Source organism: Phascolarctos cinereus, unplaced genomic scaffold (genome assembly GCF_003287225.1).
Source record: "Phascolarctos cinereus isolate Bilbo 61053 unplaced genomic scaffold, phaCin_HiC Scaffold_9;HRSCAF=440, whole genome shotgun sequence".
Taxonomy (NCBI): Eukaryota; Metazoa; Chordata; class Mammalia; order Diprotodontia; family Phascolarctidae; genus Phascolarctos; species Phascolarctos cinereus.
Genome location: NW_027556402.1, coordinates 217,141,193 through 217,156,969, shown reverse-complemented (window position 1 = coordinate 217,156,969; position 15,777 = coordinate 217,141,193). Strand labels below are relative to the sequence as shown.

The following is a 15,777-nucleotide window of genomic DNA, read 5'->3' as shown; positions in this document are numbered from 1 at the left end:
TGAACCCCAAGGATACTGGAAAATTAGGTGCTTTAGAATTGAGGGTACACCATTTCCAATCCTTCTAGCATTACCTAAGGGTGCTAGTGGAAAAAATGATTATTGTTATCCATAACTAATTTTCATAAACCAAAATAATGCTAAAAATCAAATTCTGAACTTAAATTTCAAGGATAGATGCTAAAATGTCTGTGATACATCATTTTTGCTTTCAGAATTAATGTCTGTGTCAACATTGTGGTTCCATTTTAGTGAAAACATAACCTGTAAATACCTGAGCCAAAGGGAAAGCACACTAAGTTGTTTACCATGAAAGTAAAGAGGGATGGAGAGCATGATAATCATCATGATAGTTAAAGTTAGTGACAGAAATGTTCTTTTCAAAACTTATTTAAAAAGTAAATAGTATTTTATAGAACAAAGGAAACATTTATTTTAAAAATATTTAACTGTCTAATACATTACACTTTAACCCATATTTATAGTAAAGGATTCTTACAAGAAAGAATAAACAGCTTTATGATACAATTAGTATAAGAAATGTCCACATGGGGGACCTCTTTGTAGTGTAAAAACACCAATACATCTGAAATGACTGTTTGCATATAAAAGCTACCAATGATGCTTCTGTGCACAATGATTTAAAAATTCAACACGAACAGAATCCAAAATATACAATTAATGCAAGCTATTCACAGCTAGCTCAATAATCAATGATGCAGAAACACTGTAGCGGTTTTAGTTCCACTTTGTCTTAAGTTACACATAGTAGGATTGACTTGTATCAATGGCTTTGAGATGGCTTTTATGAAGTTTGAACATAAAAGCTATTATCTCTTTATCCAAGAAGCTTCACAGACGGTCAAACTCCACCAATAATGCACTTTGATACTGCAGATGTTGCTGAAGCAACTATACAGTAATGTTTAAAGTGGCCAAGGTAAGTCACTGAAGTCCACGGGGCCACCAAGACCAGCGTCTGCTTCCAAGAGGCTCATGATGACTGCCATGGCTGCTTCGTCATTACTGGGGCTGCTGGAACCTTGGTCGTTATCAATCATGTCTATACCAACATGGGGGTTCTCACCTAAATAGAAAACAAACTTATTAGTAATCAAAATTACTTCCTGTGATTTTAATTTTATCTTGTATAATTCCTACATCAAACTTTTGGTATTCTCAGCTCAGTGTTTTAAGCAAATCTTTCTATTTATTGCAGAAGTGGGGGCCCTTTTTTCTATTAAGATTTTAGGAGAAGGATAAAATTAAAATCACCAAATTTTTAGATTTAAGAACACAACTAAATTTTGTGGGTATCAGAAACATTTAAAATATAATTCAATTCCATATTAATTAAAAGGGGGAAGGGTCTGTTACAAAGGAGAACGAAAAAAGGGCGGACTGATTTATAAAAGGAAAGGTAAATAGGAAGATTAGGGAGAAAAGCTCTATAGGTTCTTTTTTAAATAGAAGTTAGGCGACTATTGTTTATAACTCTTCAGCCATTACTTTTGTCCCCAAAACTTCAAATTCCCCTCTTAAAGTCGTAGCCCACATTGTAAACTATACTAGCTTACTAACTTGCTACTTGTACTAACCTGACTTGCTGCTAAAATTTGGGGTGGTGGGATCTGGGACAGGGGAATGGGGACACACCTTCAGGGAGGCAAAGCTGACTTGTATAAAAATTCAATATCATTAAAACAAAAACTTACTATATTTGCCAGGTTTTTTGAAAAGATTTATATCAGTGCTACTTACCAAGAATAGAGGAACTGTCGGAATATGGATAGCCAGGGTTATCTTGGATTTGCCCTGGTAGGAGTCCAGCAGAAGGAATGTCTGGAGTTCCTCCATTTAAAATCTATCAAACAGAGAAAAGCATTGGAGTTTTCATTATTTAAACTCAAAACTTATACAAGCAGAATGAGCACTAAGAAATAAAAAGAGGCCATTTGAAATAGCCTTAACCTGGAAAATTTCTCATTTTAAAAAAAATGTTACAAAAGTTAGTGGGGGGAAGTCGTCACTCCTAAAATTGTTCTCTGTTCATTTGGTTCAGGACCATCAGTCCATGGTGAAGAACTCTCCCTGGAGTATTAACAGTACCTTAGAACTTACTGCTTAATGCCCAGTCTTGACCTCTAAAAGTCAACAGGCCCACCCTGGTGGCCTCTGCATGTGGCTGACAAGGACAGGCCAAAAAAATAGGATAATAGGGAGTTGAGAGCCACAATAAATAAGGAAATATGATGAACTACATCCTTGGATACGGCTATGGTCAGACAATATACGAAGGAGAAAATGTCCAGAGGAAGGTGACTAGAATGATTACAGAGTAAAGGACCTTGAGTCTATGCCATGGCAGAATATGGTGAAAGAAATGGGTCTGTTTAACGTGGAGTAGAGAAGATGTGGGGGTGGAGGGATGGAGGTAGGTACAGGAATGATACTTGTCTTAAAAGCAGTGGAGTGCCTGTCAAGGTGGCATGGTTAGACTTGTCCTGCTTGACCCCAGCTTGTAGAGTTGGGAGCCACAGGTCTAAGTTACCAAGAAGAAAGTCTTTCTTAACAATTAGAGATACTCAAAAATCAAATGGGTGGCCTTGAGAGATGGAGGCAGAGCTCAGAAGACCTCACCTGTCAGGTGTAGTCTGATCCTTTTCCAGATGTTCAGTAAGCCTGATGTCCCTCCCAACCCCCATTCTGGCTCTCCATGACACCTGGCCCCATAACACTTGTGTTCTGCGCAGGCTGTGGTCTGTGTTACTTACTGCAAACTCCGCCTGTTTCCTAGCATAGGGTGGTGGGCATGTAGATTCATTGGGGACAAGAGGGAACAGCCCATATGGCTTATGCTGTGGGTGGCCAACTCCCACATACACTCTGGAGGTGCTACTTTTGGACTGTTTTTGAACCCTTTTCTTGGACAAATGTGCCAATAGATGAATGGATATATGCTCAGAAAACAATATACAAAGCAGGGGGAAATAGCCCTTCAGATGGAGGAGAACTCTTGGTAAGAGCTGATCAGTGTGTCACAATCTTCAGCTTGGCTTCTGTGCCCTCCTAGAATAGTGAAGGAACTGGGTCTGTTTAGCCTGGGGTAGACAAGACTTGAGGCTGGAGGGGAGAGGGTAGGCATAGGACTGGTCACTGTCTTCAAGCAGTTGAACAACTAGTAATCTCATTTCCCCACAAAGTACAGTAATATAAATTTCATCCTTCCAAACCCAGGAAGAACAGACATTCCAAATAGGCCATTAGGAATATACAGCCCCACAGCTGTAGGTGTACATATACCACTGTGAACATGCACGTATGTACGATTTTATATCTGACACATAAAATGATTTACATAGGCAAATACATGCATGTGTATGGATGTCTGCTTATGTGAATATACGTGAGCACATATGCATATAAAGTCTTACAGTGCTAATTAAAGAATCAAAATAATTCCAGTTCTTCTTTAGAAAGCTGTTCTTGTATTGTTCAGTGACCTCAGGTTTAGGGAGGTGGGGACCACAGTGGGTAGTAGAATTCAGAAGTCTTACCTTCTTGCCTCCTGGGGAAGATGCATCAGGGGGAGGTGTGCTTGTGATGTTCAATGGGCTGGAGCCACAGCTAGAGGGCGATGACCCCCTTATCCTATCACAGAAAGGGAAGGCTTGAGTGGGAAGTCATAGTGAGAGTCGGGAAGGAAGGAGAGAAGGGATTCAAACTCTGGTTGGAGAACTCTTTCTCCCATGGTCAGGCATTTCACAAACATCTTGGGTTTGGTATTTGGACTTTAACCCCTGTGACAACTGCAGAAGCACCCACACACGTACAGACAGTCACCTGGTCTCATTCTTTTGTTGTCTGTTAGGCTGGAGTTATCCTTTCCCCTGTCCTTGCTCCCCAGATCTCCTTAACCAGAGCCAAAGAGCTAAGTCAGTGAATTCAGTCATTACACTTACAGTCTAGAATAAAGCTGTACTGTCCATTTTAAGATTCAGACTTGACTGCCTTCTTTGGTTCAAGAAAGGGCCAGGTGGGGCTGAGTATGCTCCCAGGAAAACGACTCAGCTGTGTGTATCGGCATGGATTTGTCCTCAAAGATCATAGTGATTCTGATCCTGACCCCTTGGAGGTCTGTCCATTTTGCCACATCATACCTATTCAATTAGGACTCGGGTATTCAATTATACTTCCTTTATGAAAACATACCCTCGGCCAGATGACCAGTGCTATACAGCTGCCAGTAAACTTAGCTCTCCTTTGAAGACAGCATTCCCCTAGCTGCCTGTATACATTCTTGAGGGAACCCTGCTAAAACCTCATGCTGGATTCTTCTCAGCCCATACTCCACCCTCTGTCCTCTTTGTGTTTGTTGCAGGCCAAGTTAACATCTTGCTTTTCAGTGTCCTGTAGTTGGGCTTCCTACATTTAGACACCAGCATCCACAAAAGGAAAATTTGAAAGCATTTCCATTCTCCAAGTTCCTGAAGCTTCCCTTTCCAGAGGTGAAACAACTTGACTCATTGTCTTATGAGGCTGGTCCATTAAGTTTTAAATTCAGGAATCCCTTGATTCCACGTCATTTCATAAAAACCTTCTATCATGCCCCTCCTAATTAATTTCTGTCATGGTGGTCCCTAATATTCTAAACTATTCTGGGTCATTTTCATGAATTCTGATAGCAGAGCTCCCTTCTCAGTGAGGGGTTATACTATGCTGTGAGATGTTCCATCACCAGAACCAACTCTTCTTTGCCTTAGTACAACCTACAAAGCAGTCCCCCAGGCCTAGGATGGAATGGGATTTGGCACACAGCTAACCGAGTCCAAAACACTAAAACACAACCGAGGCACCTCAAATGATTCCTTTTTCATGATGCTCAACTGTCATAATTTCCTTAGGGGCACTAGGACATGGACCACTGTATCAGGGCCAACTTCTTCAACTGTTTCATTTTAAGGGGAGCAAATTAGAGGTCTGTTACCTACCTATGTATCTCCATGATCTCTTCTGCAATCATTCTACCAATTTTCCCTGCACCAGCTCTTGTTCCACCTGGAATTCCAGGAACAGTCGGATGGCTCCTCTTCTGTCCACCTATAACAAAGAAAGATGGAAAGAAACATTCATGGGAAAGGGGAGGGAATGGGAAAATGCTGTTTTCCCTTGGAGTAAGTGAATTCAACAAATCACAATCGCTAGGTCTGTGATACATTTTAAGTGTCTCAGAACATCTCAGAACCTGTGTCATACTATTTTAGTTTAAGATTTCAAAGATCTACAACTTCACTGGGCCTCTTCCAACTGGCACAGGTCAGTGGTCCCTCTTTGACTGTAAATAGTTTTCAAGTACTGTTGTGGGTGATGGAGAAATTCATCATCTTGTGGTGGTGTTCTTTTCATAGTAGAGGACAAAGAACATGGATGCTTGTATCTGTGTGTGTGTGTGTGTGTGAGTGTGAGAGAGATTTATAGGGCCAACAACTACACTTAACTGTTTTTAAAAAAAAACTAAACTAAAAAAAACTTCTAGGATCCACTGAAAAATCTAAGCTATAAGGATCCTCTGATACTCCCCATTTGTTTAAGAAAGAGAATGAAGGTGTCTCCCTCTTTCCTTCCCTCCCATTATAATAGAGAATGTGATGCGAGGCTAGCCTCAATATCCCCAAGAACATAATTACCTTCTCCAGAGGGCAGGATGCTGTCCATGCTGTGGGGGGAAGCTGTGAGCTGTGGGAAAGTTGGGTCCCCGCTTTCTAGGACGTTGGCTCTGTGAACATCCCAGCAGTAAGGGAAAGTGAGTCATGCCTGCTTAGAACTTTCTGTCTCTCACCTTAGCAAAATCAATAATCATGGACTTGCCTTACTGGTATTTCCCCTTTAAAAGGCAGAGAAAGCAAAAAGTGGTAACTGCTATTCCGGCCTGGCTTCTCACCCACAAGTAGCTATGGAAGTACAAATGAGAGGCGCGTTGGCGGGAACTGACCACAACGTCTCAGAATTTGTATCAGAGAAAAGAAATCCCAGGCATTGTCTAACATGCTCCCCAACTGCAAAAGGTCCATAAAAAAAGATAAGTTTCCATGTTTTAAATTTTACAGGCAAAGTTAGCCTTGGAGGGCTGGGAAGCTCAAGAATGAAAATCTGAAGACACAAAGAGAAATAATTCCAATGATGAAGAAAAAGGACAGTTGTGTAAGAGACTGATATGGATACACAGGAAACTCACTGACCAACCTGGATTTTAAAAACATGCACAGAGGGTAGAAGCGTGGGCTGATTGGGAACAAGATGATGAAAACAAAAGCATGGCATGGTCTTAAGAGGATGTCAGGAGTATTAAAGCTCAGGCCAAAGCTGTCAAGTGTTAAAAAACAACAACAACAACAAAAATGGTCTTTAAAATTATCAGGCAAAAGAATGGTATTAAAGAAGGAAGAGGTCATTAATCAGGGTGGAGCGAAGACAATTTAATATGACACAAGACAGAACTGCTCGACTCTTGGTTTGGTTCTGTTCTCTTTTTGTTCCTCTGAGGCCTCTAGAAAGGGTGCAACAGGCGGGAAAAATCCTAAGGTAGTAAGAGCGCTCCTAGCTGCCAGTGACGACTTCAAGTCCCCAGGCCTGGGTGAACCACATTCCAGCGTACTGAAATCGCTGGCAGACAGAATTATCGAGCTACTTGTCTGTGATCTTTGAAAGATCCTGGAGAACGGCAGAGGTGCCACAGGACTACAGAAGGGCAAGTATCCCATTTTCCAAAGGGGAAGAGACTGAGCAAACTAGGTTAGTGAGTTTGACTTCAATTCTTCCTGGCAAAATCTAAAACATTATGAAGGGGATAATTAATGAACATCTAGAAAAGGTAGCAGTGATGAAAAAACCATTTGACTCTGAGACAAGGTCATGCCAGACTAAGTTAATTTTCATTTGTGACAGGGTTAATAAAGTGGTAGAGCAAGGCCATGCTATATAGATAGTTTACTTAGATTTTGGCAGAGCATTTACTTGCTTGTCTTTCATGCTACGCCTCTAGACAAGATGGAGATAATGGGCTCTACAATCAATAGTAAAGTCTAGTGTAATCAGAACTGGTTGAATGGTCAGGTCCAAAGAGGTCTCTAGTGGAGTGTCCCAGGGATGAGACCTTGGCCCTCTGCCACTTAACATTTTTATCAGTGATTTGGATAAAGGCATAGATGGCATGCTGACACTGCAGATGACACCACGCTGGGAGGGAGAGCAAATAAGTCCGACAGAATCAGGATCTAAAAGGTCCTTGATATGCTAGGACATGGAGCTGAATCTACTAAGATGAACTTTAATATGGATAAATGTAAAGTCCTACCCTGAAGTTCAAGAAATCCATTTCAAAAGTGTGAGATGCAGGAAGAAGCGTGTTAGGTCGCAGATCTTGTGAAGAAGCTCTAGAGGCGGAGTCAATCAGTCAACAGTGCCACATGACAGCTGCATGAGCTGTAGCCAAGAAAGCCAATAAAATCTTAGCCTTCAGCACTCCTCCAGGGTCAGAACACATCTAGCTAGAGCATGGTGTTCATCTCTGGGCGCTACCTTTTTAGGAAGGACATTGATCAGCTACAGAGTGTCTAGGAAGGCAACCAGGATGGTGAAGAATGGTGAGATTAGGCAGCCCAGAGAAGAGAAGCTTAGAGGCCGGGCAGGGAAGAGAACATAAGAGCTGTCCTCCACTATGCCGAGGACTGTCCAGGGGCAGAGGGATTAGAGCTGGGGGGGTACAAGGGAAAGAGCTCTAGATAAATCCTGGGGCAGCATCTTACTATCACTGTGATCCTGGAGAAGGGACTTCATGGAAGTTTCTTTGTCTCCATGGGTTCATCTATAAAATGGGGGGTGGGGGGTGGGAAAGGGGAGTAGATCAAAAAGCCCCTAATATTCCTTCCAGTTCTAAATTTGAACCTAAGCCTGACATGAGAGGGTAGAGCTAAGCACAAAGGGTAGAAGTTATAGAAGGATGGATTTTAGGGCTTGACCTAAGGAAAAACTTCCTGCCAATAAGAGTTAACCACAACTGGAATGGGCTGTGTTAGATGGTGGTAGATTGCCCCTGACTAGAGTTCTTCAAGCAGAGGATGGATGGCCCCCTGTCAGGGATGCTGCCGAGATTCGGTATGGACTGGACCAGATAGCCTCTTTAGTCCTTTCTAACGTCAGATTCTGTGATCCTGCTGTTTCTCGACTCTGACAGGTCAGTAAATGAAACATTTTAGGATAGGTTTCCTTGATAATGGGTAATAAGTGGCTAACAGCTGCTTTTCTATAACTCCATTTTGGGGCCTTTTTTAGTCCACTCTCCAGTGGTGCTAACAATAGTTGTCGACCCTGGCTACCCTAGTGGCTGTGCTAGGAATCTGCTGTGTGCTCCTTGCTCATCTTCTGACTGTCATAACCAGGTTATGTAGTCACAGTGGAGGGGAGGGGGGCTCAAAAGGTTAACTATGCAGACTGCACTACTCGCACTGTTATTTTACTCTCCTCTGTTATTTTAAGTCAATAATTATAATCTTCAAGATAATATTTCAGGGTATACTGCATAGGTAGCTCACCCTCTAGTGAGCTTATGAAATGCAACTAAAAGTTGGTGCCAATGCGAATCCATCTTTAAAAAAAAATTACAGCTTTAGGAAGAGTCCTATACTAAAGTTAAGAAAATGAACACACACACATCCACATAGCTTTATCTTCATGCTTTACGTGAAGGCCAATTTAGTTACTTCCTGTTGCAGTTACACAAACTGGGATAGGGAGGGGAGAGAGCATGAGGTGAAACCTAAAAGGTTGTGAGGATCAATAGTCAGCACTGTATAAATGCTAATCCCCTCCCCCTACGGCCTTTCTTTTGGTTCCCACGCTAGCTTTGGTTGATAAATCTTGAGGCATTCTGTCTATTTAAGCATGCAAGTGTTATTCTCTCTCTTTCTGTCCCACTCCAATAAGCAAAGTCAAATCAGTCATTTTCATTTTCTGAGAGAAGGCTGGCAGAAAAGGGAACACTTACGAAACGACGGTGTTGGTTGAAACAATGTATTCTACCTCCTTTGTCCAAGGGTTCATGAAACTGAACCAGCGACTTCTCAATGTGATGAAAGAACCATCTTTGATTTTAAATTTATAGCAGTTAGTTGTAATTTTTTCTCTTGTCTGTAAAACTGAAAATGTAAAGAGAATGTGAACATTGCTATTTCTTCCACCTGGCACAATAAATAATGAAGAGAAAATGCCATGAAGATTACCAAGGGAATCATGGATTGTACATATAGCACTGTCATTTGTTAAGTTTATGGCACCGGACAGGAGCTGTGAACCTTCACCAGCTTCAGAGGACAGTGTTTCCAATGAACTGGGAATCCAAGCCTACAAAAGCTAATAAGCACCTACGCTCTGCTTTACATCCATCAGAGGGAGGAGACGGGCAGCACGATCTGTGGCAGGCAGGACCAGGCTGCCCTGGGAGGGGGCCTGGGAGAGGCTGCTTTCCCCTCTCTGAAGCTCAGTGACCTCTGCTCCCAGCGGGGGATTAGACTTGATGGTGTCCTAGGACAACCTGTGCTTCTTGAAGCCTCTTCTCTCTCTGGAACAGCGCAGGCCTGGGGCAGCTATTCTGGACCATCGTGACCCTGGGGCTTCACTCTGATGGAGGTGATTGTATCTCTTCGGCTCCTTCTCCCCTCCAACACCCCATTTCACATAGCTTTAGTGACTCTTTTTATAAGCCACTGTTAGGAAAACATGGCACCAGATAACTAAATCTAACCCTGTGAGCCTAGCAAAGCTGGTCCTCGTGCCATAGAACAGAACCCCAGGTCTGCAGTTAGCAAGACTTGAGTTCAAATCAGCCCTAGATACTCACTAGATGTGTGACCCTGGGCAAGTCATTTACCCTCTGTCTGCCTCAGTTTCCTCATTTATAAAATGCATTGCATGGTGCCTGGCCCTGCAGTGTCCTCTAGGCATTATGTATAGGTGCTACATAGAAATGCTAAGCTACTACTATTATTATTATTAATAATCACCATGCCTCTACTCTAAGTCTTTCCGGTTTGGTAGGACCTACCAGAGCCTGTGTCCTACTGGCATAGCCTTCAGGAACTCCATTAACCTCGATGCCCCAAAGAGAGCCTCAGTGGAGGCTGGGATCCCTACTGGATTTTGGAGGAGTGCTCATACAGGCCTAGAGAGTAACCTATTCTTTGCAACTGGATCCTGGACTGTAGACCCTGCTTCCCAAAGCAAACACCTTCTACTGCTTGGAACATGTTTTATCCTGAGATCACGTGAAATATTCTTGATTTTTTTTTTTTTGCTTTTTGGTGAGGCAATTGGGGTTAAGTGACTTGCCCAGGATCACACAGCTAGTTAAGTGTCAAGTATCTGAGGCCAGATTTGCACTCAGGTCCTCCTGACTCTAAGGCCAGAGCTCTATCCACTGTACCACCTAGCTGCCCATTGATTTTTTTTTTTAATGTTAGTCCATACTGGAGATCTTACCTTGCCTATGACATTCTGCGAGGTGCCCTATATCATCTTGGTGAAAGTATTCATAACACGAAGTGCCTAGAAGTTCTTGGGGTAAATACGCCAGAATTGCTGTTGCCCTAAAAATGACATTTGGAAAAAGGCAAAGTGAGTTCAAAGGCATAGCAGGATGCTGCAGAAACAAGAGCCATGCTGATTTCCCCCAAATAGCTCCATACATAAATGTTTTCTTCAGCTATTGGAAGTTAATCAAATATTTTAAAAGCTCTCAAGGGGCACATGAGCAGGAGAAAAAAAGTCTTTAAAACATTTTAAGAGTATTACAATAGCATTCATACAAGTTAGAAGACAGGTCTTCATAAAGTCCAAATGTTGGTCCAGAGATTCAATTTTATTAGCCCCTTGGTAACATTAAAATTGGACAGCGATTATATAAATCTCCTCTTGCATCAACCCAATAGCTGTCTTTAGTGGTCAACATATAATCTGCAGGTGAATACTTTCATAAGCATGTAGTAGGGGAAGGAAAAGAGCACTGAATGGAAATAAAGATTTTACGGGCCCTGTTCGGCAACTGCCTAATCAAGATCACAAAGAGCCAGCCAGGGAATTTGGACTTCAGGGAAAAGTGACCTGAGCTGAGGTTCAGTTCTGTCCTTAACTCCCTGAATGACCTTGGGTAAGTTACTTCCCCTAGCTGGCCCTCAGTTTTCTATTCTGTAAAGGGCTTGAACTAGATGAATCTCTAAGGGCCTTTCTAGCTCAGATGTTCGATTCAGTATGGCATTTAGGAAGTACATTTTATGAGCAAGGGATGGGAGAGATTAAGACCAAAAAAAAAATAAAGACAGTCCCTCTCTTCAAAGAGTTTACAATATATACTACACCAAGGCATATATGGCATATACCTTATACTTTATAAGATATTCTTACATAAATAAAGTACAAGGTAGGGAGTGATGGAGGCAATGCTATGCTTCTTAGTTCCAAGATTCTAAGTTGCTAGGTTATTGTTTTCCAAGGTGTGCTGGAAATTACTATGGAAACTACATTTAACGATACTCATCAAATAAACGTGTCCACAAGTGTTCATGAATGACAGCAAATATCTGGTAAGCGGGTTTCTAATGACCCTGGTAATGAGAATCATCTTAGCAAAAACAGGAAAAGGCAAATGGTTATATTTGCTTAGTTTTACCAACTGCACGTTTTCTGTCACCATTTTTACTTTTAGCATTACAAGGAGGCTCTTACCTCTGGTCCACAAAGACAAATTTCCCATCAATTGCATGGCGAGAAACATATTCTGTAGATTTCACCCTGATTTCCCCATTCGCTGGCTGTGGAACGACATGAGAATGTAACCGTCCAATTGCTACAAGGCAGCTGAGGTTACAACCTTCGTTATCTGGTTCATTGTCCTCATCCAGGCCCATTTTTGTGGGTGGCCAGCTTTTTAAATATCCCGTGCTATGGATGGTGCAGAAGCTTTTCCGGTCTGCTAGAGAACAAAGACCATAGTTGGTGTCAACATAGCCTTTGGAGCCCTTTATAGTGGTCATCCTTATAGCATCTGGGTTAGGAAAGGAGAGTCAAAAAGATGTCCTTTTCCCCTGAGTGCCCTTGGACATCAGGGCCTCAGGAGCAGGGAGGCTGGTATTAACTGTAGAACCTCCTGAGACCGAGCCAAAGAGGAAAAAAAACAAAACCAGAAAGTGAAAGTATTGCCTTTTCTCTGCATTGGCCCAGGTCCAAGTGTTCAGTAGTTTTGCTCCTGCTCCCAGTTCTGGCTCCTTTTCTCTATTACAAATAGGGGACGTTCCCACTTGCAGGAGGACTTGTTGAATTGCATGAATAAGCAGCAAAAAAGAATTGTCTTTGTGGTTTTTGTGAAAAGTGCTCTGAAAATGAGTACAGCATAGTAGAGTAGAGGCTGTTTGAAGTTCTCCATTTTAGAGCTCTAAGTATGGGGCTTTGCCCTCCAACTCTGGGCCATTCTCCATGTTCCCCAGCCACCCCTGCCCACCTGAGTCACAAGAAAAGCAGAGGAGTTCGAGCCCACCATGCCATCTGCTGATGTAGCTGAATGGAACTGACCCCTTAAAGGAAGTCTTCCGCCGGAAGGAAAATACCTAAAATGCCTCATACTTTCTGAAGGTTTTCCATATTAGCACTCCCAACCCATGCACCATTTCTGCAAAGCTGATCAAATGTTACCTTTTTTCTTTGAACATGTTGAGGGGAAATCTTTCTCTTCCACTTTAACTGAAGGCCTATTACATTTCATCCTACAGAAGAATGAACGTCTGGCTCCAGAACATAGTCTTGAAGGCCCAGGGGTTATATCTGTCTTAACTGGAAGTCCGGCTGCAAAGGAACACATAGGACTGTAACCACTGGAAAGCATCATGTACGGAATCCTAGACTCTCTGAAGGGACCTTACATCCACCTAGTACACTTCCCCACTCCGAGAACTGTTGTCTGGAAAGAACATGGAGCAGTAGTGAGGCTGGCACAAGGCCCTAACAAAGCTGTCTACAGTCACCTCAACTTACACTCCTCTCACTTTTTAACCCCTTGCAATCTGGCTGCCAGCCTTACATTCAACTGAAACTGCTCTCCCCAGAATCACCAAGGATCTCTTCCCTGTCAGATCTCTGCCTTTTCTTGATCCTCATCACTCTCCACCTGTCCATGGCATCTACCATTGTTAATTCTCTGGATACTTTTCTCCACTCTGGGATTTTAGGACACTCTCCTTCAGTTCATCTTTGACCTATCCAACTACTCCATTTCAATCTCTTTTGCTCGTTCATCATCCAGATCATACCCCTTACCTGCAGGAGTACCTCAAGGCTCTGTCTTTGGCCCCTTTCTCTTCTCTACTTTTACTTGGTGACCTCATCAGTTCCCATGGGTCTAATGATCTCTATGAATTCACAGCTACCACCCTCGTTTGGGTCCTCATAATACCTCTTCCACAGACTTGTGCAATAGTATTTAATGCAATAACTGGACTTTTTTGAGTCTTCACTACTGTAAGCCATCTTCCACCCAGTGACCAAAATGATTTCCCTAAAGGACAGGTCTGACCATGTCACCCTCCTACCCCTTATTACCTAAAAATTACCTAGGATCTAATATAAAAAATTTGGGCTTCTGAATTTGGCATGTAAAATTCTTCCAAACCAGGCCTCTTCTTCTCTTTCCAGTCTTCTTACGTATTACTCCTCTCCACACCTTCACGGTTTTGCCATCCTACCCTACTTTTGCTGACACACAAAGTTCCATCTCCTGTAATTATACCTTTGTAATGGCTATTCCTTGCCCCCTTCTCCTTCCTATCAAAATAAATTCAAATGTTGTTATTTCCACCTTCACAACATCTCTAGAATCCATTCTTCTCCACCTATGTGGTCACCACACTACTTCAGGCCCTCACACACTTCAACTGAAGCTGCCTTTGACCTCTCCTCACTCCAATCCATTGTGCATGCAGTTGCCAAGCTGATTTTCCTAAAGCCTAGGTCTGGTCGTGTCACTCCACTACTCAGTACATTCCAGCAGCTCCCTATTACCTCTGAAATAAAATACAAATATCTACACTTGGTTTTTGAAGCCCTTCACAACCTGTCTTCAAAGCTATCCTTCCAGTCTCCCATTCTTCATCATTGGCCGTCCATTAGACTGAGCTCCTTGAGAGAAGGGACCACCTTCATCTTGCCTTATGTCCTCAGCACTTAGCATGGGGCCTGGCACATAGCAAATGCTTGCTCACTGGCCGATGGACATTACGTCTCCCTTCACACATTCTCCATTATCGAGCTGGCCTCAAGCTGGTCCTTTTCCTCAAATCTGTGTCTGTGCGTTGTCCCGTGGCAGGCACTACACTCCTTCTCACCACTGCCTCTTAAAATACCCAGTCCCCTTCAAGGTTCAGTTCAAGCGCCACCTTCTGCCTGAGGCCTTCCCTGGGCCTCCTCTCTCCGCTCTCCCCACAATCAACCACGACCAGCTGCCTTCTCTTTTGTCTACACACAGGCCCCACAGAGGCAGGGAATACGTCCCATTTGTCTGTCATCTTCAGCACCTCGCACGGTTAGTGCCTGACACACAGTAGGTACTCGCTGATGGACTGAATGAATAACTCTTTGAAAATGAGCAGCTTATTCCTTATCCTTTCGTCCTGCGAAGCCTTGAAAATAAATCTTCTCTTTGGGATGTCTTCAGCAGGTTCGTGAGTGCCTTCAAACCAGTTATTTCTGGTACAGATTTGGTGAGGTTTGACTGCTTCCTATCTCGCTATTTGTTACCCTTCATCTTCATCTAAAACTCCTCTCAGGGTGACATGCCTTGGAGGAGCCCCATGCCAAGGTCCCTGACAGCTCATCTGCCCTTCAACTATCTTGTGAAGTATCTCAGCTCATAATCTCCCATCCACAAGATTCTTAAAATGAACCTGTACCCTACACTGCTTTTGGCTCTGGCTGCTTCTAGACTTTTTTGGCCTCTTCATTAGAGTAACTTTTCCATTAATTAAACAGAACTAAGAAACTGTAATGGAGATGATGTCTAATTTTGTCCATTTCCCATTTTTCAGAGTAAAGAGCATATATTAAGTACCTCAGATGGGAGCAGATGTAAAAGAATATTCAATGTTTTCTCAAATTCTTTCTTCTATTTGAGACAGAGTTCAACCTTTGCTCAAACCAGTGGGTGATGTGACCATGCATAGACAGCAGATCCTAACATGACCCCAATGTCCACCAGCAATGTATTTTTTAAGATAGTTTTTTTCTCTTTTCAAAATTCTTTTTTTTAAGGGATGGCTCCCGGTGGAGGGAGCGGGGAGGAGAGACACTTTGGGAAATATAGGTGATATAAAAACCAAAGACATCAATTTTTTAAAAAGCCATGCAGTGTTTCCCACATCCAGAGGCTTTCAATTCTCAAAGTGAAGAGGATACGCTATACAGCCATAAGACTCCTAAAGCCTTTCTTCACCCTGAACCACATTTTTCAATACAGCCTTTACTGTCCTCCCTTGTGCCCACCATCACAATTAAGTAATGAAACATCAAGGTAAATATTGACTTTGTTTAAAGGACCTGCAGGAATTTTATAAAGAACATGACTTCTCTATCTAACTCTGCTACAGAAGGGGTTTGTGTAGGAGGAATGAGTCATTCTTTGACAGGCAGCACAGTCTGCCTAAAATGCTTCTGAATCCAAAGCCTGGACTCAGCCACATCTTG

The 15,777-nt window shown here is 42.6% G+C and overlaps 1 protein-coding gene across 9 annotated transcripts in view; it reads right to left on the bottom strand.

Annotated features, from left to right (window-relative positions):
- Positions 1 to 408: 408 nt before the first annotated feature.
- Positions 409 to 15,777, bottom strand: part of BMAL1 (basic helix-loop-helix ARNT like 1) — an 86,787-nt gene continuing 71,418 nt past the window's right edge. For 7 of the 9 annotated variants that reach the window (XM_078148094.1, XM_021002038.2, XM_021002037.2 and 4 more), the window contains 9 exons: positions 12,739 to 12,888; positions 11,776 to 12,022; positions 10,534 to 10,640; positions 9,044 to 9,194; positions 5,688 to 5,776; positions 4,992 to 5,100; positions 3,558 to 3,651; positions 1,762 to 1,864; positions 409 to 1,087 (listed from right to left, as the gene is read on the bottom strand). In XM_078148094.1, coding sequence (XP_078004220.1) covers positions 927 to 1,087; positions 1,762 to 1,864; positions 3,558 to 3,651; positions 4,992 to 5,100; positions 5,688 to 5,776; positions 9,044 to 9,194; positions 10,534 to 10,640; positions 11,776 to 12,022; positions 12,739 to 12,888 — 1,211 coding nt within the window. In that variant the 3' untranslated portion in view covers positions 409 to 926. The remainder of the gene's footprint in view (positions 1,088 to 1,761; positions 1,865 to 3,557; positions 3,652 to 4,991; positions 5,101 to 5,687; positions 5,777 to 9,043; positions 9,195 to 10,533; positions 10,641 to 11,775; positions 12,023 to 12,738; positions 12,889 to 15,777) is intronic. The other 2 variants (XM_021002041.2, XM_078148095.1) reach the window with 1 other exon arrangement.